Below are 24,397 nucleotides of genomic sequence, written 5' to 3'. Positions count from 1 at the left end.
ACAGGGCATCGCTAATCTACAGCTACAGGGTTTATATATTTACAACTTACATTCGATTATGAAATTTAATTCGAGAGAGTAATTAAGACATTTATATTCTACACAGCTCTACGACATCTAGATCTCCCCGAGCCAGGCAGGTCCAACCATACTTGCCGCTTTCCAGAGTATTTCCCCATGAAATCTAATATAGGTTATGGACTCCCACTGCTCTACAGGTAAGAGATTCACCAAAAGGACCAACACCTCTTGCTCTACGGGGTAACCTACCCAAAGAAGACATGTTATAAATGCTATTCAAGTCTTGCAGTCACTTCAAAATTCAGGGCAACCCTTAGTTTATGCACCAATGACAGGCATGGTCTAGGACCGCTGTAAGTCTCCCATAACCCATACTTGATACATGATATTAGAAGGCCAAGAGACTGACTCATTCATGTTTCAGATGCCCAACACTTTTATTATTGTTGTTGGCTTAAGAAAGGCCCTTGCTAAGTATCATTGGCTAGCCCAGAAATTATGTAGACCAAGTGGGCCTCAAACTTGCAGTGATCCTCCTGTCCCTGGCTTCTGTGTGCTGGAATCACAGGTACAGGCTACCATGCCTGGCCTGGAAGTCTACCACGGGTCATGCCAAGTGACAGATTTCTCTGCTGAGGGTAGTTCTTTAGTGAATGTTAGTCAAAGGGACTTAGAGTACAGGCCACCAGCTCTTCCCTTCAGAGTCTCAACATATAGTATGAGGATAGGAACGGAGTCTCCCCAGCAGGCGAGGGTATCTTGAGGGTCAAAGGAGAAGATGGGGGTGAAATGTACAGCCACAGGCTGGCATTTGTTAGCATACAGAAGTGTATGCATAGGGTCTAGACACTCAAGAGATGCCTCAGCAAGTTAGGCACATGCACTGCTCTTACAGAGGACCCAAGCTCAATACCCAGCATCCATGACAGGCAGCATCCAAAATCCTTTAACTCCTGCTCCAGGGGGTTCCAATGCCTCCAGCCTTTTGGAGCAGCTCCACTCAAGAACACAAACATGTAATAAAAATTTTAAAAAGACAATAAAAATAAACCTTCAAACCTGCCCATAGGCACAAGGCCCTAGGGTCAACCCCTAGGCCTGCCCTCCAAAAGGAAAGGACTTATTTATTATTTATCATTGTTTTCCCTAATAGGGGGATTGTGTTTTACACACTTAGCAGCTCTGTAAAGCATGAAGAGCCAAGAGTTTTGTTTTTTACTATTTTGCTTTTACCACCAGCAATTAATTCCTCTGATTTGTTTTATGAGTTTGATGGTTGGGTCTAGCACTCAGCAAACCAGCGGAGTGATGTAAGAAAATTATTTCAGTGCAGTTCCTGGCAAATGCTGATGATGAATAGTGAGGCAGGACAAACTTACTCAGACACACATTTTTCAGGACTGGCAGGGAAAAGGCTGAAAAATTACTAGTAAATTGCTTTTTGTAAAAATGCTCTCTCTTTCAAATTTCCCCTAGTATGAAGGTCTCCCTCGGAATGATGGTACAATGCACTCTGACACACCAGATGGCCAAGCAGCTAAAGAACAGACACAGATAACAGTTGGGGTTAGGATTTAATTTTTTTATTATGGCCCCCAGTTTCCAATTCTCTTTGCCACACCAACTTTTTTTTTTTTTTTAGTATATGTCTTCTTTTTGTTACGAAAAATGTTCCTGAAAGATAGCTCTTATCTGTGCTGGCAAGCTTGCCCTGCCCCACCCTCAAGGCATAATCCCCTCCTTCAATGTATGAGCCTTGATATTCATGTATCATATCTCTAGTCTATTCTATTCCCTCTAGTCTATTCTATTCCTCTCTAAAACTGTCCCAGAGGTTGAGTTTCAGATTACATAGGTCTGCAGAAATCCTCCGCACGTACCTGAGATCCTTGATTCTGAAGACATAACCCTGGGACAATGCCATGGAAGCCTTGGGTAGTCATGGTTGGAAAGGCTAATGCATGGGTGTCATGATGGTGAAGCTCACTTGGTGACATTGCTGGTTGTCACACTGGGAGGAAGACGCGCTTCTTTTCTCTGTTTGGGAGAAGCCAGGGCTGCTGGCTGCGGCTGCTGAGCGTTCTACACTGCACGGAGACATTTCTGCATTAGCAGGGCATCTGCCTAACCTACCCATAGAGCAGCAGCTGAGTAACCCTGGTCTAAATGCAGCCAAAGGCTGCAGAGATGATTTTAGGGTATCCCCAAACACAACTACCCATTGGTTTTTAGCATTATCATGAAGAATTGGGAATTGCCCATGTCTTTCATGCTGTAAACACCAAACTGGGGCTTGTAAGGTAGCAGAGGCATAACCCATGGCAGAAGCAGTGGGTCGGCGATACCCCTAAGTAAAGGGCTTGGAATTCCTCTCCTCCTCTCCTTCAATGAGTCATTATGCTTACTGGCCTTCACTATTAAGGACGGGAGAGGCACTGGACCTGTGTGTTGGACATCTAGGTCTGTTGGAAACTTTGTCAACTCAGGGTTTGGTGGGTCAGTGCCTGCCTGGGCTTCTCACCTGCTTTGTGAGGTTCAACAGTTGACATACCGTACCTCCATGTCATGGGAATGTTGACACCAATTCCTGACCACATACGTGGAGCCACTCTACAAATATCTCCAATGCCATGGTGTATCCCAAGAGTCTCCTCCAGGTCTCTGGGGTAGGGTTTTACCTACACTACCACCGCTGTCAACATCCTTGTAAACCCGTTGCTCAGGACAGAGCTTGATTTCTGTGTACTCTGGGCTAGATAATCAGCTTTTACTGACCTTGGCTCGTCTCTGTGACTTCACATTCCTGACCTCTTGACCTCTGACACCAGAGCCTCCTGTAAAGCCACATCCAAAAAAACTGGCCACTTTATTCTCAAATGTCAGGACTCCAGAGAAGGCTAGTTCACAAAGAGTAGGGGTAGCTTGATCTTTGGCTTGCTTTTCTGTTGCCAAACCCAAAACTGGACCTAGGCCCTTTTACATACTGAGAAAATGTTCTACCGTGGAGCTTTATCTCACACCTACTTTTACTTTATTTTGAGACAAGGGCTCATTCATCTGTCCTGGCTGGCCTTAAACTTTCTCAGTAGCCGAAGCTTTCTGTTTCAGCTTTCTACTTAGCTGGAATCAGAAGTTTGCACCACCAGGCCCAGCTTCACTGTATTTTCTTGTTTCAAGTGCGGGCCCCAAGAAAGTTCTTCGGTGTGCACTGAGCAGCTGCGAATCTGCTTATCTAATAAAGGGAAGGCACTTACCCTCCTGGTATTCCCCAGAGAATCATTGGCCACCTGCATCTCTTTAGCTGCATTTAATAGCTCAGACCAAGATGAATCTGCATGATTAACAAAAAGCCTCCTGATTTTATTTTCTTTCAGCATTTAAATGCTAGAACAACTACCATTGTTGTCATTTTTTTTTTCCAGGGGTTGTGATCAAAACACAAAATTTGATTCTAGAATGAATAATTTATTTTTTAAGTAATTTCCAAATACCATTCTCCCTGGAATCACAGAAAAGAGATGGCCTTGCTGTTTTTGTAGACTCAGGGAAACCCACGGTGTGCTACATGACTGGTGTTGCTAGAAGCCATGGACTCCACGCCATGACTTATCCTCAGAGTTATCCTTGTGGAGGATATGGCTGGCTCACCACAGAGTCCATGTTGACTGACCCTGGTTCCTGCCTGTAAGGTCGTCCCTCCGAGTGTCTGTCTACTCAGGACCTAGAATCTTCAGTAAGTCTTTAAAACCATTGGATTCCAATAATAGATTAATCACGTCATCCTCAAAAGTAAAAAAAAAAAAAATCCGAAACTAAATAAGTCGCATTTCGTAAACCATCTGCCTAAGGAGTGGAGACACACATGTGAAAAGATAATTTGCAAATCTGACAAGGCAGCATCATTGGGCCGCTTGATGACTGTAGTAAAGCAGGTTTGTCTAATGGGGAAACAAGGATCACTATCAAACAAAAAACGAGTGTATCCCACATGGAAATGTAAGCAGGCTTTAATATTGAGAAGCATTTCATGCTGTGCCTGCCAGCAACTCCCCGCCTGTCTGATTTTCCTTAACGTAAAGGCCGACCTCACCTGTTTAAAAATAATTAGGAAGACGGCAGCTGTAATTTGGCTGGAAGTCCATTCGGCCGAGTTTGCATGTGTGCTTCTGACCCACTGACGCCTCTGTTGTTGTCTCTGCATGCAGGCACCATGGTCAGCAAGGACTCTGGCAGATGCGTACTCACGACACCAGAACAGGAAGTGGAGCCAGCGGCCTGCCTGGCCCTGGAGATGAGATATGCCCTGGACCCCAACCGACAGATCAAAAAGCGCAACAAGGCCCTGCAGGTGCGCTTTAAGGATATCTGTGAGGCCCAGAATGAGCAGAGGGACACACAGCTGTCTTCAGGACCTCTGGGGGAGAAGCGGGAGGCCAAGGCTGTGTCCTGTAGGGCGGCGTACCGTAAGTATATGACAGTGCCAGCCCGCCGATCCATCCCCAATGTCACCAAGAGCACCGGTGTGCAGACCTCACCGGACCTTCGCAAGTGTTACCAGACATTCCCGCTGGACCGAAAGAAAGGCAGTCTCAAGGGCCTGCCAGCTGCAGATGCCTTCAAAAGCCAGAACAATGGCTTTCTAGCAGATTCAAAAGAAAAGAGTGAGGCTGGACCCATGGAGGACCCACGGCCTTGCAGTGCAGGAAGGATTCACAAGACCACAGCATTGGTTTTCCATTCCAACGAGCATGTGAATGCGCTGGACCAGCCTTCTGGGGTCAACTGTGCAGAGCTCTGCAAGACTCCAGGCGTGCTTGGCTATCCTGAAGCTCTATTGCAGAACTCTCGGCCTCCCTCTGAGGAGCCCATCCCCCAGCTGCAGGGGAGAGCTAAGCCCGACAGGGGCACGCCAGACTCAGAGGAGCCCACCCCACTCACCCATGGAAGGGTGTTTAAAACAGAGGTCGCCACTGTGTACCCGCCTGCCATCAGTACCAGGCCCCCTGAGCCTGGCTTGTCAAACTCTGCTGCTGCCAGCCAGTGGTCTCTCTGCCCTGCGGATGAGGAGCAGAGGAGGGCTGCTCACATCAATGGACTGCAGGCATCCACAGGTTCTGCTCTGGCCTGCTCACCCCCGGCGCAGTGCCTGTCCCCAGAATGTAGTGAACAACCCCTGCGGAACCAGCCTAGCCCCATAGCTGGGACAGAGGATGAAGAACACCAACAAATTGTGCCTCACACAGAGGTGGTAGACCTCAAGGCCCAGCTGCAGGTGATGGAGAACTTAATCAGCTCTAGCCAAGAGACCATCAAAGTGCTGCTGGGAGTCATTCAGGAGCTGGAGAAAGGAGAGGCCCACCGGGAAGGGTATGTATGCTGACTATCCTATTCCCTGCAGGCTCACCACTCCCAAGCCCATCACTAGCTCCTATGTCCCATCCCTAAGGAGTCTATCTAATGCCAGCATTTCTGTGTCAGGGTTGCAGTTTGAAGAGCTAAGCCAGTTACAAGGGTCACAGGTGTGTTGAAGGCCAGGGTCTTCATTGCCTCCGACATTCATTCCATTGGTGAGTGTTTACCCAGCTGGCCTTGGGTTGCAAGCTCTACCTGTCTACTCAGTGAGTTGATGGATCTTCCTTGTGATCTAATCAGATTAATGTTTCTGATCTTGATGAACTGTAATGCATGTGCCAGTTCACAATATCTAAATAAGAGGCCACTTGACTCTTGGAATACCATTATCATTATAGAAGGAGAGGTAGGGGGAAATAAATCAAATGGGATTAGGAAAAATAAATTCTAGAAAGAGGTAAATGATGCCATTGGGATGGGCATTCTGGACCATATAATGTTTGTGTAATAGACAGTCTTTGGTTTTTATTCTTTTCCTAGAGCACACAGAGGCAGAACCCCTCTTTAGACAAGCCCTATCTGTAGATGATTAGGAGAAAGACACTACACCCATGACTGGTCCTGAGTGTCCTTTGGACTATAGGACAGTCTAACATCAACAAGGGTTTGTTGGACTTGACCAGCTGCTGAGCGTGCAAGCTAGGAAGCAAATCTCTCCCAGCCTTCACTGTAGGCAAGGATGCCAGGGCTGGCTCTGTGCATCTTCAAAACAGTACCCATGGCTTGCCAACCTTGGTCTGGTCTGACAAGTCTTCTGTTTTCCAACCCCTTGAAACTGCTTCATCCACTCCATTCTAAGTTCTGGAGGTTGGATGAGCTTTCCTGTCTGTGTGACTGGTCCCCTGTACTCTGTGGGTGAAGTGAGCTGGCAGCAGCATGACAAAGGGAAGCCAGGCAATACATTGTCACTGCAGCAGAACACCCTAGACTAAAAGCTCCTGTAGAGGATTGCTGTGATTGATTCAGACAGTTTGCTTATCACAAGCAGTGGAGAAGAAACAGCCTCTGCCTTCCAAAGCGAGAGGTGAAGCCAATGAAATGGTTTCAATAGCAAGGCACCTGGTACTTGTCCCAACCTTGACTTTGGCTGTTCTACCTTGGAGCAGATGGCCTGTCTACAAATGGGGATACTTACTACCAACGCCCCCTGTCCGACTGACACAGTAAGGTTCCAGTTGCCATGACCACAAAAATAAGGACTAGCCTAATATAATCTGATAGGATGCTAGTAGTCACTCTAATACCGTGGAATTGCAGAAAGCTTGTTCAATACTGCAATATCTCCGTTTTCATGCATTTCACTCATTTGTTCTCGAATCTGTACACATCCAAAAGTCACACACTGGGCAAGAGGGACTTAGGAATTCGCAAAAAAAGAGAAGGTCACAGGAACCATTTCTAGACTTTGATATAGCTTGTAATAACGGGAGCCAGACAGCAACATAAAAGGATGTCAGCAACACCAGGTTGGAAAAAACAAAACAAAACAAAAAAACCTCATCAACTGGTATAAAGCTAGATGCATATAGTATGGTAATGTGCATACCCCACTGGGAGTCACACTCAAACAGAAACATCTATGAGCACCCTAGGAAAGAAAAACTATGCCTATAGCTAGGCGCTTCCTTGTGTTATCAGAAAAAGCATGGAACTTTATTTCACTGGCGTCTTTTAGCTTCCTAGAGGCTCTCTGTACCCAGCCAAGTGGGTTCAAGTCCTATAACATATGTCTGGATGGGAGCTCTGGCTCTGGTGACTTGGGCCAGGGCACTACCTCTCTGTAGCTCATCTCTGCACCTAGAAAGTGGGATCTTTGATCATCATGCAATAGAGAGTGAGAGTTACAAAGGCAACTCTCAGTTATGTTCTTCCCAGTGACAAATGCTGAGCTAGATAATGTCTGCAAGTGTTTAAGTATTGGTCTTACTGATTAATGGTTTTGGATAGGAGAAAGAGGGTCTGAGGAACACTTAGGGTCCTATGTCTGAGTCCATTGTAATGAATACAATCCCATATGTTGAGCACAAAGGCTGATACTCAACATTGCCCTGGAAACCCTGGGATTCTTTGTTGAGTAGAGTGGCTTCTGGCTACCTGTGCCCAATGAAACTCATAAATTCACATTAGTTGCAGTTGGTTATGCTTGACCATTCACTCCCCAGTCATGCTGGCCAGGATTTAAGAGCTTGGTAGTGCCAAACAGAAGAGAAAAGGACTCCTGTCACAAAAAGCCTTTCACCCTGGTACCCCAAAGTTTGTGCAGTGCCATACCCATGTTAGGGTTGGCACCTTATATCAAGGCCAAGGATGTGGTCCCCTCTCTCACCTTTAAAACAAACCTCTGCTTAGGTCATTATCCATACAAGGGCAAGCTCAGGATCTCAAGTCAGTTCCACAGTATGGCAGCCGCACACATCAGTTCTAGAACACTCATTCCCACCCACCTCAGGGAATCCACTGTATGAATGTAACAGGGAATCAAGTAGTTCCAAAGCCCAAGGCTACCTTGACAGTGGTTCTTCCCACTCCAGGAACAAGATCATTAATTTGACTAATATTTACACTTCCCACTTCCCTTGTCCATGTGGGACTAGTCCAGAGTGCAGCAGCCTGTAGGGGACAATGCAGAAGCTATGAGGCTGGAATCCCTGAGGAGTCCATAGAGACTGGAAGGCCAGTCATAGCCAGTTCCACTGTGTCACCTGTAAGCACTCTGGGGAAGGAAAGTAGCTGCCCATTTCCCTGGTGTAAATACTGCGTTGTCAGGCAATTGCATCAGCTCCCAAGCCCTGAAAATAGAAGTGTCTGTTGCTCTGATCACCTGAGCTAACCTCTTTGGTCCTGAGGGAAGAAGATAGAGGTTCTTAGGACTTATGTACTTCATGGAGGCTAGAGATGATTGTTTTGGTTGTAGCCCAAGTTAAAACAACAGGAAATGCATTCTGCTTTATGCTGATTAATTTTTAATATATTACAAACTGTATCTCTCTCTCTCTCTCTCTCTCTCTCTGTGTGTGTGTGTGTGTGTGTGTGTGTGTGTGTGTGTGTGTTGTGTGAGTTTGGGGGTTAAGGGCACAAAGGACAACCTTCAGCCATCAGTCCTTTCTACTATGACATGGATCATAGGGATAGAATGTAAGATACTGGGCTTGGTGGCAGGTGCCTTTGCCCATCAAGCCATCTTGCCATCATTGTATGTATCATTACATATTCACTTTCTGTGAAGGGACAAAGAATTAAAGAATATCCAAAGTTAAAATATCCAAAGTTGTCCTTAGGAAATAGTCTCAAAGCTATGGGTTACTCACTGTAAGACACCTATGAAGCAATGGACTAATGTCAAGGCTCCTACTTACCTATCATGCCAAGCAAAGTACAAAATGGCTCTGGAAAAGAACCATCACTATTAAGAAGTATCTCCTAATGAAGTGGGCCCACTGGAGCCACGACTGCATCTATGTGACTATCCTATATACACATCCGCATAGTGTTCTCGGAGCTAGAACTGTGCTTTTGGGGGCCACAGGTCTTCTCTCGCGTTAATGTCTGGATGGTGTGAGGGGAAAGCGACGATCTTTACATCTGATCAGGAGTCTCTAAATATCTTAGGCTGTAATTAGTGTGTTATAACTTTGATAGGGCTTTTCATCATCCAGGATGTCAGGCACGCTCTTTCTAATGGCTTTCTCTCTATGGAGCAATGAGGGCATCACCAGATAGCCGCTTCCAGTCCCTTTCAAGTGTTCTTCCTGAGAGACTCTTCCATTAATTTCGTTTGCCTGTATGCATGCCTGAAAGGCTTGGGCAGAGAAAGGTCTCATCGTAGGCAACCGAGCTTCAGTTCGGTCTTCATCAAGTAGGAGTGGTTGAGGCTTATTAGGTATGTTTTCTAGGAACCCCCTGCCTAGAGAGCACACAGTGGGTACAGGATAAAATGGTAAGACCAATGGACAGCATTTAAGAGGATGCCTTCTGTAAGGAAGTGGTTGTGGAAAAATTGCCTCACAATCATGCTTTTTAGTCCCCTGTAAAAACGTTTGGGCAATTCACGCAAATCACTCTGCTTTATGCAGCGCAGGCGGCATTTGCTCACCCGGCTGGCATGAATGCCAAGAATTACCCTGCCTGTTTCAGTGTTCTCAGTATTATTCTGGTCGCTTCTCAAGAAGTGCTAGGTCACAAAGGTACCTGCATGACTGATGTATTTGTTAAAGGTTGAGAATGGGGCAAATGGGATATGGAATTAAAAATGCAACCAGTTCTTGCAACAGTGGAAATTCTCTGTAGCCACTATGGGATTCCTGAGCTGGAAACTCACTGACCAGCTGCCTGAAGAGCCTCACTGCTCAAGGGCATTGCAGCCCCAGCAGCACCCTGTGGGGAGACAGTTCTTCCTGCCTCCCAGCTTACCCATCCCTTACATTAGAGCAGTGGCTCTCAACTTTCCTAATGCTGCGACCCTTTGATACAGTTCCTCATATTGTAGTGATCCCCAACCATAAAATTATGCTCATTTTTACTTTATAACTGTAACTTTGCAACTGTTATGAATTGTAATATAAATATCTGATATGCAGAATATCTGATATGATATTCTGTGAAATAATATATGATAGGAACCCTGTGAAAGGATCATTTGACACCCCACAAGAGGTCTTAACCCACAGGCTCAGAACCACTTGCTCTAGAGACTTAATAAGTCACTGTCTCTTAACAGCCTTCCTAGTCAGAGAAGACCAGAAACCCATGGGAGAAGCTATATTAAAAAATGTTAAACACAAGGCCAAGACCAACCATTCCCAAGACTGACAGCTTCTTCACTGGCCAGGTCCTTGTGAGCATCTCCCTCAGACATGGGAAGTGGGGGTCAGGTGAGGAGGCCACCCAGAGCATACCAGAACTTGAAATATAGCTAATAGAAAAGCGGGCATGAAGTGCTGGACCTTTGTGGCTATACTGAGTAAGAAAACATCTGAGACAACAGCTTAAAAGGAGGCAAGCTAAAGTGTCTAATAGCTTGAATAAAGGGTAGAACTTCTAATATGTCATCAGGGGGACAGGTCCACTGTGGTAGGATATCCTTCAGCTAAGCAATAGGTGGCTTCTTGGTGGCCAGAGGCCCGGTTCTCCCCATTTGGGGCACACTGTGGTTTAACTAACTAACAATATTATTTTAAAATTAAATACACACAGACACTCATACAAAAATCCACTTGTGGGAATGCCTCCAAGGCCAGGGGCTCGATGAGGAGAGCATCCCTGTGCTTTCAAGACTCAGGAGACAGGAATAAATAACAGAGCTAACACATCCCGTACAGAGACCTGCGTTAATGTCTCCACAAACCCATTTATCCTGTTCATCAGCATGAAAAGTGGAGTAGCCACCAAGAAAAAGTTCTGTGCAGACAAATAGGTGAGAAGTGAGGACTCAGGTCCTAGGACCTGGGTCATTAGAGGACCTCATAATCCCTTCCCATAGGGCAGAGCCAGCCAGTATTGGGCGGCAGGGGGAGGGGAGGGCAGCAGATTATCAGCTTTGGAATCCATATCCAGATGATTCTCACTCTATCTTTATCCTAAAAGCAGCCGCAAGCAATCCAAATATGAGCAGTCACGGTGTGTTGCAACAAACATTTACACAAGCAGAGAGAGAGTTAGACCAGAGACCGCAGTGTTGACTATTAGATGGTTAAGTGTTGGAAATATCTCAGCTCAGTTGAAATCTATGCTAAAATTCGGGTACAGATAGTTCATGTGTGACTGCCAGACAGAAAGGACATGTAACTCATTCAGACACTCAGAGGGCTCCTATTTGGAATATTTTCAGTGAAGGATGCTGAGTTGAGCAGTGAGCAAGCACATGGAATTCAGGCCTTTGACGAATACATTATTAACTAATATTCAGCTTGTTCGTGCTTTACTTTTTCTTCAGCATATATGGCCCCTACAACATACCCAACTTTGAAATTCTCTCTCTCTCTCTCTCTCTCTCTCTCTCTGTGTGTGTGTGTAACACAAAATGGTAAATCGTATGGCAGCATCCGTAAGAAAGGTACCCCACCTTTGTGGTAATAATAGGCCTTTTTTTTTTCATTGATATGTTGTTGCCAGATGGATATAACTGGTATACGGGCTCTTTCTCATATTGACAGAACATGCACAGTCAGGCATTTCAGAACCTGTGAGGAGATGAGAAACCGCTTTAAATTTTCTCTAATCACCCAAGCCCAAATGGAATAAAATTGTGTTACAACAGAAAAAAACAAAAAGGGACAGTTTACTTGTTTAAGTTATAAAACAAGAGGCTCAGCATGGGATCTGTACATCCTTGTGGCAGCTGTGGCAGAGACCTTGGGAATCAAAAGCTTTAAGTTCCTGGCCCCCAGGTCTCCCCTTCTGGAGTCCAGGCAAAGCTGGATCCAGGCAATTGATCCCAGCCTAGCCCAGCTATACACTGTCTATTGGATGATGAAGCGTTCCTGATAGAGTCAACACACTGCATTAAGATCAAGTCTTCAACCTGGTTCCCTGGGAAAGGTCTCAAACAGAGGAGAGAGGGTGGGGGAGACAGTGATCAACAGTCACTGGCAGCAACCATGATCCTAAGAGTAGATACTCCTGTGGATTCTGTAAGTCTGAGTGGTATCTTGCTTTGCTCTGGCATGATGTTCCACCGGCAAGCAGGGGACTGTGGGCATCGAGAGAAGGCTATGCTACGTGCCAAATCAGAGGCAGAGGGGTCCTTAATTCTGCCAAATACTGTCCTATCCCTTAACACACTCTATTTGCAAGGGATGGAAATGCCAGCGCTCTACTTTCTAATGTTCTTGACAAATCTCAGTTATTGTAATTGAAAACATTTTAAAGTGGTGCGTCGGCATCTACCGCACCTCTATTCCCCTCCCAGAAAATGAATTTCAGTGGGACAGCAAAGCAGAATGAGCAGGTCTCTGCAGTCAGCAGGTCCTGAGCAGAGAAATTCCCACAGACATGGCCTCCCCTAGTTACTTCAGTGGTCTCCAACTGGCTGGACCCCTGACTCTTCCTTTGTAACTGAGACCTAAAGGCCTTGCAGCCTGCATACCTGCCTGCCCAGGGGATTTGGGGATTAAATGACACTTGGAAAACAGGTATGATGGTACACACCTGTAATGTCAGCACTTGGGAGGCTGAGGTAGGAGAATGGTGAGTTCAAGGCCAGTCTAGGCTACAAAGCAAGAATCTGTTTCTGAAACACAGAAAGCTTATAAAAGATAGGAATCCCGTACCCAGAGGTTGCCTGAGGGGAGACCCCATTTTCCTCTGAAGTCACTCTGTCAAATGACCATACAGGAACAAGCTGTCCTGAGGTCAAAGCATGTAGGCTAGAACATGTGGAGTGTCTCCTCTGGCTGTGTTACATGAGTTAGTTTATTCTGGAGGATAAAGAGGGCCTGAGGATTACAGAATCAAGGCACTGTGCTCTGAACTTCACTTCTGAGTCATGGGGAGTTGAGATGGAAGTCAGGGAACTTGGACTCTGCCAGATCACTGAGGTTTGACTTTCTGACATACATTTTTCTGTCTGGAAGAAGGCTCCTCTCTGCCCTAAGAACATGTTCTGCAGAATTATCTAGAAGTAATACAACTTCTACAGCCATCTTAAAATACTCATAAAAATTTACTGAGGAAAACCCCTATGTACTGATCTGCCTACATGGAGAACAATCCCATCCTAATTCCCACCCTCCACCCCTACCCTTCCGTTTCCCCCTCTTGATATTTCCCAGTGCCTTTTCCTTCCCATGATGCTGGAGGTGAAGGTGGCATTCTATTCGAAGAAGAGGGAAACTTTTTTTTTATTATTATTACAACATGTAGCTTTTATAGATTTGTGATGAATCAGTCACACCCCACATTCAAGTGTATTTCTTGTTTTTGTGATTTTTGAAGTGAAAGTGCATGCCAGGACCCTCCCAGTCACAAGGTCATGGTAAGCCTTTTTTAACGGTTTATGTTTAGATAGCTTTGTAAATACTCGTCTCAAGTTCTTGAAAATGATAAGTCTTTCCCTCCTTAATGTAAAAATAAAGCTAAATATATTTGTAAGTGTATAAAACACATTACCCGTTCTTGCTGTGGGCTTCGTGTAGGTATCACATACACCTGGAAATGGAATTTAAATAATCTTCCTGAGCAGAATGCCAAAATAGCTTTCAAATACCTCCTCAGCCTTTCAAGTTGGCCAGTGAATAGGTACCTCACCAGTGAGCCACAAGGCAACTCTGAAACCCCGTTTGCAGATAAAATGAGCAATTCAAGGCATGACACGAACATTTATGAAATTTATGGATTTGTGTTCCAGAATTCAGATTTAAAAAAAGGAAGAAGAAATATGAGCTCTGGTTTTCAAATACTTTTTCAAACCTCATGCAATTTCTGCTAAGCAGTGGAAACATGCTCTACACTCAACCTTCCGTTGGGTCTGAGGAAGAGTTGCATGGGAGCAAGAGCCCCCAGATGGAACCCCTCTGAGCTCAGCACATCAAGTGTACCTACTTGGAGCAATTTCTGAGGCTTCAATAAGGTACAATAAGCAGAGCATTTCTGAGGCTTCACAATGCAGTCTGAGGCAGATGATCTCCATCAAAGAACTGAAGCTTAGGTATGCGTCATAGGCTTTCCAAGGTCAGGAGAAACAGAGCATTTGAGTTCACAGGTAGGTTGTATGAGACTTCACAGTTCCCTGAAAACGGGGGCACAGCAGGCTTGAACATGGAAGGAGGAAAGTAGGCATTTTCCAGCCAAAGCAGGCCTAGGTCCTGCCATGATTGAAGGGCCTTCAGACACTCTGTTCCTGTGTCCACTCTCTCGGGTCACAGAATTGAAACTCAGAACATGTCCAGTGCCACAGGCAGCAGGGACCACCATTCCCCAAATAGTGTATATTTTTAAGGATTTATCTTGACAAAGAGGAATTCGCTTTGTGTGACCATTGCAAAAGAATCTATATCACTGATGTCTAAGTCCAGGGGCCTGGGGAATGGCACAAAGCTCACTCTCCCTGAGAAAAACAGCTCATCACATGGGCAGCTCACAGAGTGAGTACTACCCAACAGCCAGGCTCTTACTTCCTCAAGTTGATTCAAATTAGAACAGCGTGGGAGCAATAAATCAAAACAGACTTCTCAGTGCAACATAAAAACAACAAACAGAAGCAGGTGAACAATAAGCCAGAAGGTTCTGACACAATATAAAATAAACACCGAATGTATTTCAAAGTCCAGATGGAAACAACTATGAGGATGAGAGACCCTGGGGCTAGGATGCTGAAGGATGCTGAACACTGGGGAAGGATGCTGCCAAACTACGCACTATCCAACTACAAATGAATTTTTTAATTATTGTATTTTTTTGATATAGGTCTCACTGTATAGTTGGGCTGGCCTGGAACTTGTTCCTATAGATAGGGCAGACAGAGAGCCACCAGCCTCTGCCTCCCAGGTGCTGTAATTCAAGCTGTTTGTACCACTACTCTAACTGGAGTAAAAAATTTTAGGTCAACATCTCATCAGTTATATAATAGATTGTATTCCCAGATTAGGCTCAAAATTGGACAGTAAGGATTTCTACAAATCATCTCGCCAAAAATATGAAAACTTGATAAGGATCTTATTTTATGTATACGAGTGCTTTGCCTACATGTCTGTGCACCACATGCATGCAGTGTTCAAGGAGGATGCAGGGGCGGCCTAGGCCAGAAGAGTGTGTCAGATCCCCTGGAACTAGAGTTGCAGACGGTTGTGAGCTTCCATGTGTACGCTGGGGACTTGAACCTAGGTGCAAGTGCAGAAAGTGTTCTTAGTCACTGAGCCATCTCTCCTGCCTCAGATAGAAAGACCTAGATCTTCAGAGAGCAGAATTCAGGTGCATTTGTTTGGCAAGATCAGCTCTGGAAAGGCACACAAGCTTCATGAAGCAAAAAGCCTCACTTAAAACTGTCAACTCAGCTAATCTAAATACATCAAAAGAATCCATAAAGAAAAGATAAAAGCCCTCGTGGGTATTTTGTCATCATGACCTGCAAATGAACAGCCACACTTTCAAACTGAAACCTCCATGCATTACAGCATATTTGATGGATAGGATTCAAGTGGGGAGAAATGGCAGTCAGAAGGAAATCCATTTTGGTACCATAAACTCACATCCTAATTTTTATTCCCTTTGGGTAGCTAGTATCACCAAAAATTCATTTTCATTAATTTTCAATAAACTATAGCTTAAGCATTAGCTCTCCTCCCAGAAAACAAATTAATCAAGCCTGCCTCTGCTCAGCCCTAAAAAGCCATCTTTCTTATTATTAATAGATATTTCTAGTGCCTTCTGGGGCAAGTGCCTTGTTTGTATCATTATTGTCATTATTTTGCAACTGTGTATATCCTCAATTGTGTAAATACATTACAGAAAATGCAAGCTTTATACATTTATAGCATAACTTGAAAGTCCACACAGAACCTCCCCAAAATGAGAGGGTCACCACATTTGAGTCAACGCTAAGCCAGTAACTGTTTGTCAACACTGTCTACAGAAAACTGTGGAGTTTATTAGGGCTCTTCTCAGGAAGAGGTGGTTTTACCCAGATTGCTTGTGGGCTGAATGAGTGACCTTTCCCAGCCATGTGAAGAGGGCAGCTTAAGGTACAAGGTGCTGAGTCATTTATCTTCATAACTGGGTGAGAGGAACAGAAAATGATTGACCTTTATCTCTACCTGTTTGGAAAAATTTGAAAGGGGGTGATGATAATAGTCTTTAGACTAGCATCCCTTCCCCAGCTGCAGTGTCACAAAGTTGGTCAGTCTATTATCCAGGAGCAAAAGGGTATTTTGTGCCTAGACCCAAAAAGAATATATATGCATATTTTCCATTTGCTCATACATCCATTCATGCAGTCATTGTTCAAAACATTTCTTGGTCATCCACTACTTTACTCACATATATTGCACACTGCAAGTTCACCAGAACCTTGCCTACATTCTGGTATAAAAAGACAGAAAAAACAAACTGGCCACTGGTATTGAGGGAATCCTCCATGAGGATTGGTGTGGTGGGACAAGGAAGCAGATGTTAAAGACAGGCAAAAAGGCTATATCTAAGTTCTTCTGATCAGAGAAAAGCATGGGGAAGAATAGCAGAAGACGCGGTCTTGGCCAACAAATTGTCTCAAGTGGTGCACAGGGGAGTGGTCTGTGGGGATTCCCAGATCACTAGAGCTTTTCAGAGGATGCAAGGGACGAACTGGAAAAGGGGTAGTTAGCAAGAACGTTGGAAACAGGGCCATGGAAAGATGTTGCTTTTCAGAGATGCAAATCTACTTCCATAACATACGTGCACATCCTTCAACTTGAAAACTGGGCCTTGTACATCTTAACAGCTCAAGCAACCAGCACCCACCAAAGGGCCCTGCAGGACACTAAGACCCAGCAAGCAATGGATGGACTCTGTGAAGGCAAGCATGCTGGGATGCAGAGCTGCAGAGTTCTTAAAGCCAACAGTTAGAACAAGAAGTGGATATGACCAAGACTGTCAGGCGACATCCTGGAATTCAGGAAGATGGCATGTGGTATGCATGTGGGGTGGCACCTTAAGGGTTACCATCTCAATTATTGTTTGGGAGAAATTCCCACCCAACCCCCTTTTATTCCTGCTAAAGATTTCACCCTATCCTAGGGTTAAAAAGTAAGGTTAAGACAAATAGGATGAAGAGAGACCCAACTCAGCTTCTTAGGAACGTGTTCCAAAACAGGATATCTGCATTTTTCATGCTAAAATTCCCAGCCTGGCTCTCCAACACTTCAAGTTTAAGGAAAAATGCTATGGAACACACTGTTGTGTTCTTTGAAGGCTCTTTCTTCTGAGTTCTGGCATGGCACCCACGCTCCCCCAAAACAAATCGCCCTTGGTGCAGTCAACCAGATCTAACTCCTGTTTTATGCCACAGATACCAGGCTGGAAAGGCTAAGAAACCTCTAAGTTGGTAATATGCCGGCCACACAACACAGGGCCCTGCATTCGAGTCCTCAGCACGGACAGAAAAGCCAGGCTTGGAACAAACTGTACATCTGGAAGTTCAGCACATTGGGGTTCTGAGAAGACAGATGGGTCCCCGGAGCTTGCCTGCCAGTCTAGATGAATTGGTGAGAGACACCAGTAAAAGGTGGGTAGGTAGTGACTTAGGAAGATACCCAGGTACCACATATGTGCACATGTTTGCACACACAGCACATGCAAGAAATCAGGAATTCACATGTCCACGTTCAGGGGAAATTCTTGAATATCTGTGAAAAAGGAGTTTGGTCTCAGTGAGAGGACCTCCCTCCCCTGTGCCTACCACCAGATGATGTGGATCAAGGTGGGCAATCTGTGTTTATGTTTAGTTGAGCTGGGATTGTAGCTCAAGCCTGAACACAGGAAACTACTCATGGAACAGCCAATACCAGCTGGAGTTCTCTAAATGCACACAGTTCAGTGACTGTATTAGGGAAACTCTGTCATACTTACTACTGCTGCTGCCCAACGTCCATAAAACATAAGGGACTTTTCTAGAGTGTTATTCAATGGTAAATTTCACTGGAACAGATCAGACTCACTCTCAATGATCAGCTTAGACAACATCACTTCTTGGTCCATTCACATTTCTGTTTGCTCATTCAGCCCAAGCTCCCACAAGCTTTAACTGCCACCTCCCCTGGGACCCATGTGCTAGACATCAGTTGTGTAAACTGAAGGATGGAATAACCATGTTGATACTGAATGCTGGAGGCCCTGACAGCAAGAGCGAGTAGAGGGCAGATGAGAGCCAGCAAAAGGCTCCAGACAGGTTCTCCAGAGCTTAGAAGGCACCTGACAGGCATCCACACAGGTATCAACCTTCATCCCACTAACACATCATTAAGGAGGTGGGCTGATATCTCAAATAGTTTTGCCAGCAGTGGAGACGACTGACATGTATCTCGAAACACAGGCTTGGTGTTCACCCTTAACAACCTACTTTGTCTGATTAGAGACACAGGCCCAGCAAGGGTCACTCAACCGCCTAGCCTGACTCAGCTGAGAGGCAACTACCAGGGAAAGAAACATAGTTGACCCATGAACTAAGAGGGCCCACCCCACTTTGGATTAACCAATAGGTGACCATGGAGTTGGTCAAGAAAACCAACTTTTTTAAGAAGTTTAAAGCAATGGGCAAAGTGCTTGTTGTGCAAGCATGAAGACAGGAGTTCGAATTCCCACTGCACATAGTTGGACACTGTAGTTTGCATGCATTGGACCAGTGCTGAAGGGTAGGAGAACAGAGATGGGAATTCTGTGCTCACTAGCCAGCCAGTGAGCTCTAAATTCAGTGAGGGACCTTGTCTCAAAATGTAAGGTTTGGTGTTATGAAGACACTTCATGTTAGCTTCCACATATGTTCACAAACATATATACCCCAACACATATGCACCACAAAGCTTTAATCATATACTCCCTAAATCCTGGCATATGATAGCTTACATCTACATAGGCTCCAGTTCTTACAACAGATGTAGATGTTTCTGTGGATATATTGGGAAAGTCTAAATTCACTTTAGCAACGGAAGAGCCAATATATAAACTAGGTACACTTCCAATACATGATGTGGCAAATTCCTAGTGAGGTTTTGGGTGCAGACACAAGCTGGGTCTGCTTTTGGGGAATCCGTGAGGTTGCCTACAACACCCAACTCCAACTACTTTTGAAATTTAATTTCTTGCCAATAGCAGAGGTATGGTGTGCCTCTAATTAATGTCACTTGGAGACTGTTATGTGGAAAAGCCCATTAAGATGCTGACACAAACTATGGCTTAGTTATCGAGAAGGCACAGCTGGGCAGGAATGCAGAAGAAAAGGGGGGGGGAAAAGTTGGCACCAGGTGAGAAAGACAAAAGAAAAAAGAGAGATCAAAATTAAGGGATAAATTAGATAAGAACATAAAATATCATGAAGAACAGAGACGATGGTCTTTCCTTTTTGCAAGAAATGCCATCTATTTCTGAGGGCCATACCCACAGGACCAGGACACAGCCTTTGTGTTAATTTAGTGTGACAGTTCCAACACTCTGTGTAACTAGTGTTTTGAAAAACCACACTTGGCGGGTCACCCCAATGTTAGCGTCATCCGAAATGCTTTTGTCCAGCACTAGAAATGTGACCTTGTTGAAAATTAATACACCATTTAAAAGACAGTGAGTAAGCTACAAGGTCACTTGCTGTCGCTTGCACTGTGTAGGATCTTGGGGGAAGGCCCCCACAACCCACGGCACACAGGCACTGCCAATAGGACGATTCTCCAGAGGGCTACAGTCAAACCAGACTGAATACAAAGGCTGATATAACCACCAAGGCAAGTGAGCAAGGGAATTCTAGGATGAGAATTTAAGATCTCCCTCCTTTCTCCACCTTTCCTTTCTATTTTCGTTTTTATTCATATCTGCTTGTTTTATTTTACATGTATGGGTGTTCTGTCTGCATGTATGTACGTGTTCCATGTGAGGTGCCTCGTGCCTTTGGAGGTCAGAAGAGGGTGCCTGATGCCCTGGAACCGGAGTTGGATGGTTGTGAGCTGCAATATGGGAGCTAGAAACAGAACCTGCGTCCTCTCCCAGGACAGCAAGCTCTTATTGCCTCTGAGCCATTTCTCCAGCCATCCCTTCTTCCTGTCCTCCCTTCTTTGAATAGTCTCACTACATCTTTCACTCTCTTTGAACTCCTAAACTTTGGCAGCTCCCCCACCACCACCACCACCACCAATCTCTTCCTCCCTGGTAGGTGGAGGCCCAATCATTGTTGGGAGTTCCAATCATGTTTGACTAGAATAATCCCTTGCCATGGAGCTGAGCTCATCCTAGAAGAGCAAGGCCATGAATTTGAGTCTCAGTACCATGAAACAAAACAAACAGATGCTATCAGGGCAAAGTACATAGGGACATAGAAATTATTGTGGCTACCAGAACAACAGATCTCAGTCAAAACAGTATCAATGTTCATGCGGATGCCAGAAAACCAACTTCCCCTTCCCAGACATTTCCCAATGAGACTTCAGAACTTTGTCCAGCTCTGCTTCTCATAAAAATACAGACAGAGAGTGACTTCATGGTGGACCTCCCTCCCTCCCCCTGCTCTTCTTTCCCAGTCCTCCTCTTTCTTCTCCTTTTATCTGCCCTCTCCTAAGCCTCTTGCCCCCTCCTTTCTTCCCTCCTCCTCTTTCTTTTCCTCTTCTACCTTCTCTTCTCCATCCTCTTGCTCTTCTTCATTTCTCCTTCCCTCCTCCCCTTCTTTTTCCCCTTCCCTTTTTTTCTCCTGCCTCTCTTCCTCCATCTCCCCTTCCTCAGTTTTAATGCCTTCTGATCTTCTACTAAGACAAGCAGTGTTTGGCTTCTGCTTTACCTTGTTTTACTCAAGGACTGTGGGTCTTGTCTCTTTTGGAACATTCAGGGTGCCAGAGACACCAAGCAACTTGGATGGGGAGTAGAAGGGAGCTCCCAATGACCTTCCCCTGATACTTCTCACACCCATTTTCTACCACCTAGCTTCCCTGTTACCTTAAAGAGATGCAAGTAGTCTGTAGCTCCCATTCTTTGGCCTATGGAATCTCTACATCCCAGGACAGCCCCTTCATGTGTCTCAGCTGAAGTTGGCAACCATTACTCTTCCTTTAGCATCACTGTGGGATGCTGTAAAAACCACTGCAGCAGCTCAGCCTTGTGCCTCCCTTTTTTGTTTTTTTGTTTTCATAATTCAGCTCCAATAAAAGAAAAAACTGGAGAATCCCACACAGGAACTGTCTTCAATGCCTTTTCACAAATCTACATAGTACTACTATGAAGGGGGATGTACTTGTAGAAAAATACATTATTTGTATTTATATACTCAGGGACTTTTACTAACAACAGCTGAAGAACTGGAGCAAATTACTATCAAAGCACTCGGTAGCCAGGGAGACTGGAGTGCTGAACTGCACTCAAGTAATAATGGCCACTACAAGGAGGCATCCACTGGTTCTCTGAGAAGGAACACCCTGAGATGCAGGCTGTTCTCTGCAAACCACACTCACGGCACTTTTTAAAATGATGTAAAACCTTGTTGAGAAATAAGGTTTCATATTGAAGCCGAAGTGACCCTACAACTGGTTTCCACCAGAAGTGCTCTGTGGAACGAGCTTGTCTAAATTCTGTTTCCCTAGAACAGCTCGTCCTTGTCCAGATTCCACTGAACTCACATGCTTCCTGTCCTTACCAAGCTTACAAATCATGTCTAGTTGCCTGGACCTTTCCAGAAAGCCCATTACAACACAAGGATGTGTCCAAAGAGCATCATCAAGGAGAAAGACGTTCTGGGTGGCTGATTTGGGTTCTGAGTTAGAAACATTTGCTGGAGCCAAGAGAAAAAGGTACAGAGGGCTGGGGACATAGATCAGTCATTCAAGCACTTGCCTTGCAAGTGTGAGAGGTCAATCCCCAGCAGCCATGTAAAAAGCTGGGCTTGTTGGCATGCTCTCATAATCCAGTGATCATGAGATGGAGAGTAAAGACAGCCAAATACCTAGGAGCTCACAAACATTTCAAACATTCTACTGTGCTTGTTCCATAGCAAATAAGAGATCCTGTTCTAAACAGAGAGAAGTGCCTGGGGCTTGACACTAGAGCTATACTTGCATGATGCACGCTCTTTACACAGGCATGTTTACCTCTGCACAGATAACATTCACACACTCCTGAATGGAGATGAGCAAATAGGTGGACAGAGAGATGGACTGGTAGGGAGACCATACTCACACATGCAGCATATGTAAGTGTTAAAAAAAAAAAAAAAATCTAACCTGCTGCTTAAAAGACTGTCCCTTGGCCTGGGAGCTGTCCCTGGTGCTACATCCTATTTTCTTAAGTCTAGTAACATTTACTATTGTTTTTTTATTTATTATTTTATGTGCACTGGTATTTTGCATGCATGTATGTCTGTGTGAGGATGTCAGATCTTGGAGTTACAGGCAGCTGTGAGCTGCCATGTGGGTGCTGGGAATTGAACCCGGGTCTTCTGGAAGAGCAGTCAGTGCTCTTAACCGCTGAGCTGTCTCTCCAGCCCCCATAGCATTTGTTGTTAAGACTAAAAAGGTACAGGTCACTACAGTAAGACAGGGGAGTGCTGTGCTATCTTGACACAGTACAACTGTGTTTGCCACTAGAGCCCAGAGGGGTTTACCTTGTGAGGATAGAACTATTCACAGTTTATCTTTCTGTTTCTTTTTAGCTCTCATTTGTCATTTGATTCATGTGTTGTTCTAGAGTAAGAAAACTAAGTCTGAGTCTAAGTCATATTAACCAAATAACCCAATGGGACCACTATTGAATGGAGAATGAACTTACAACCCAGTATAAAGTGTAGATTCCTGAAAGCAAACAGAAAGAACACTTTACAAAGTCAGAACCTTCTTAGACAAAAATAAAAACTAAAAACCCACAAAAAAAAAAAAAAAAAGCTGATCAAAACGTCCTGGTTTAGTTTTAGGTTAGTAACTTGAACTCTAGTATCTGTGAAGCTCTGATTCAACAGAGATCTATGCTTCATTGTATCTGAAGAAGTTCTTGCTCTAGTGGCCTGCAGTTTGGCATTGTTCTTCTCAGTTACAATAGTGATACAGAGAGACAATCATTCCAAGTCCTGGTTTAATGGGAAGGGTTCCAAGGGTGAAGAAACATGGGCATTACTGAGTGGCACTTGGTGTTCCTGCCCTCAAGAAGAACATATCTGTTAAGTCTGTATTTGCAGAACTGACCCAATTCACATACTGCAGCCCAGATATTAATGTGCCCTTAAAATGATCAGTGAAGCCAAATCCTAGAGCTTGGAAGGTCCAAGATCAATTAGCACAGAGCATAACAGATTCAGCAGAGACCCTGACTGACAATCCCTGCTGGCAGGAGTCCTGTGCTGAGTTTGCTACAAGCCACATAACACAGGTCAACATCTTACTTTTTACCACAAGTTAATCCCTCTCTGGCTTGTCTGATTCCTTTAAATGACAACCACAGAAAGGATACTAAAGAAACCATTCCTAACATTCAGAAGGATCCCTCCAAGAGAGGTTCTGACAAGTAATGAAGTCTGGAACTTAAGTCACAGATAGGGAAAGCTGATGAAAAATACCACTGAGAAAAAAAAGAAATGTGACTGTCCACCACTAGGAGACAATCCAACCCTCCCCGCGTGCTGACCACATGCTTCTACTTCACAAGGGCAAGCACTTAACATCATAGCAAATAGCTTCTGGATGGCCACAGCCATGCCTGACTCAGTAGGTACTTGCTAATAGACTGGGAGGGAAATGTGTGGGATTTACAAGTGATTAGCATAGCCTCCTAAGGAAAGCTCAGAAAGGGACAGCTTCTTGCTAAAGCATTCTCCCATCCTGGAGGAGGATCCTCTTGTGACTCTCTGGTACCTGAAGCCTTTGTCCTGTCAGTTTTCAGATTTGCTGACTATCCCAAGCTGCCAATTACATGTAATGAAAAACACAAGTCCCTGGATAGAGGCAAGGCAGCACAGAGCATCAGAAGCCCAGGGTCTAAGAATAATGAGTTCCTGGGCCTGGAGTGTGGCTGCATTCTGTTCTATAAAATGAGAATAATTAATTGGAAGACTCCAGGCACTAATACAAGTGAGACCCTTGAGGCTTGGAGGTGTGATGCTGGATGAGGTTGTAGTGAGGTCTAGGGCAGGAAGGTTCTGGGAGCTTGAAGTGTACCAATGAGTGGCCCCAAACAGTGGTTGGGACCACAGTAGCCTTCTTTAAGCATCTAGAGGTTGGATGTGACTAGCACGAAAGGGTGACTGTTAGGTCCATTGCTTCCCTATTGCTCATACACATTAGGATAGCAGCACTTGTGAACAACCCAGCCCTGAAGATTGACA

General features: G+C 44.9%; 2 protein-coding genes across 3 annotated transcripts in view; one reads left to right on the top strand and one right to left on the bottom strand.

Annotated features, from left to right (window-relative positions):
• Dock1 (dedicator of cytokinesis 1) overlaps positions 1–24,397 on the bottom strand; it is a 488,224-nt gene that overhangs the window by 236,278 nt on the left and 227,549 nt on the right. The window lies entirely within an intron of this gene.
• Insyn2a (inhibitory synaptic factor 2A) overlaps positions 1–24,397 on the top strand; it is a 54,959-nt gene that overhangs the window by 13,891 nt on the left and 16,671 nt on the right. The window contains exon 2 of the mRNA XM_055608816.1: positions 4,227–5,388. Within this exon, the coding sequence (XP_055464791.1) occupies positions 4,232–5,388 (1,157 nt within the window). The 5' untranslated portion in view covers positions 4,227–4,231. The remainder of the gene's footprint in view (positions 1–4,226; positions 5,389–24,397) is intronic.

Source organism: Psammomys obesus, unplaced genomic scaffold, assembly GCF_907164565.1.
Source record: "Psammomys obesus unplaced genomic scaffold, mPsaObe1.curated_primary_1811, whole genome shotgun sequence".
Classification (NCBI taxonomy): Eukaryota; Metazoa; Chordata; class Mammalia; order Rodentia; family Muridae; genus Psammomys; species Psammomys obesus.
The sequence above is the reverse complement of the archived record's forward strand: the minus strand, read 5'-3'. Positions and strand labels throughout refer to the sequence as shown.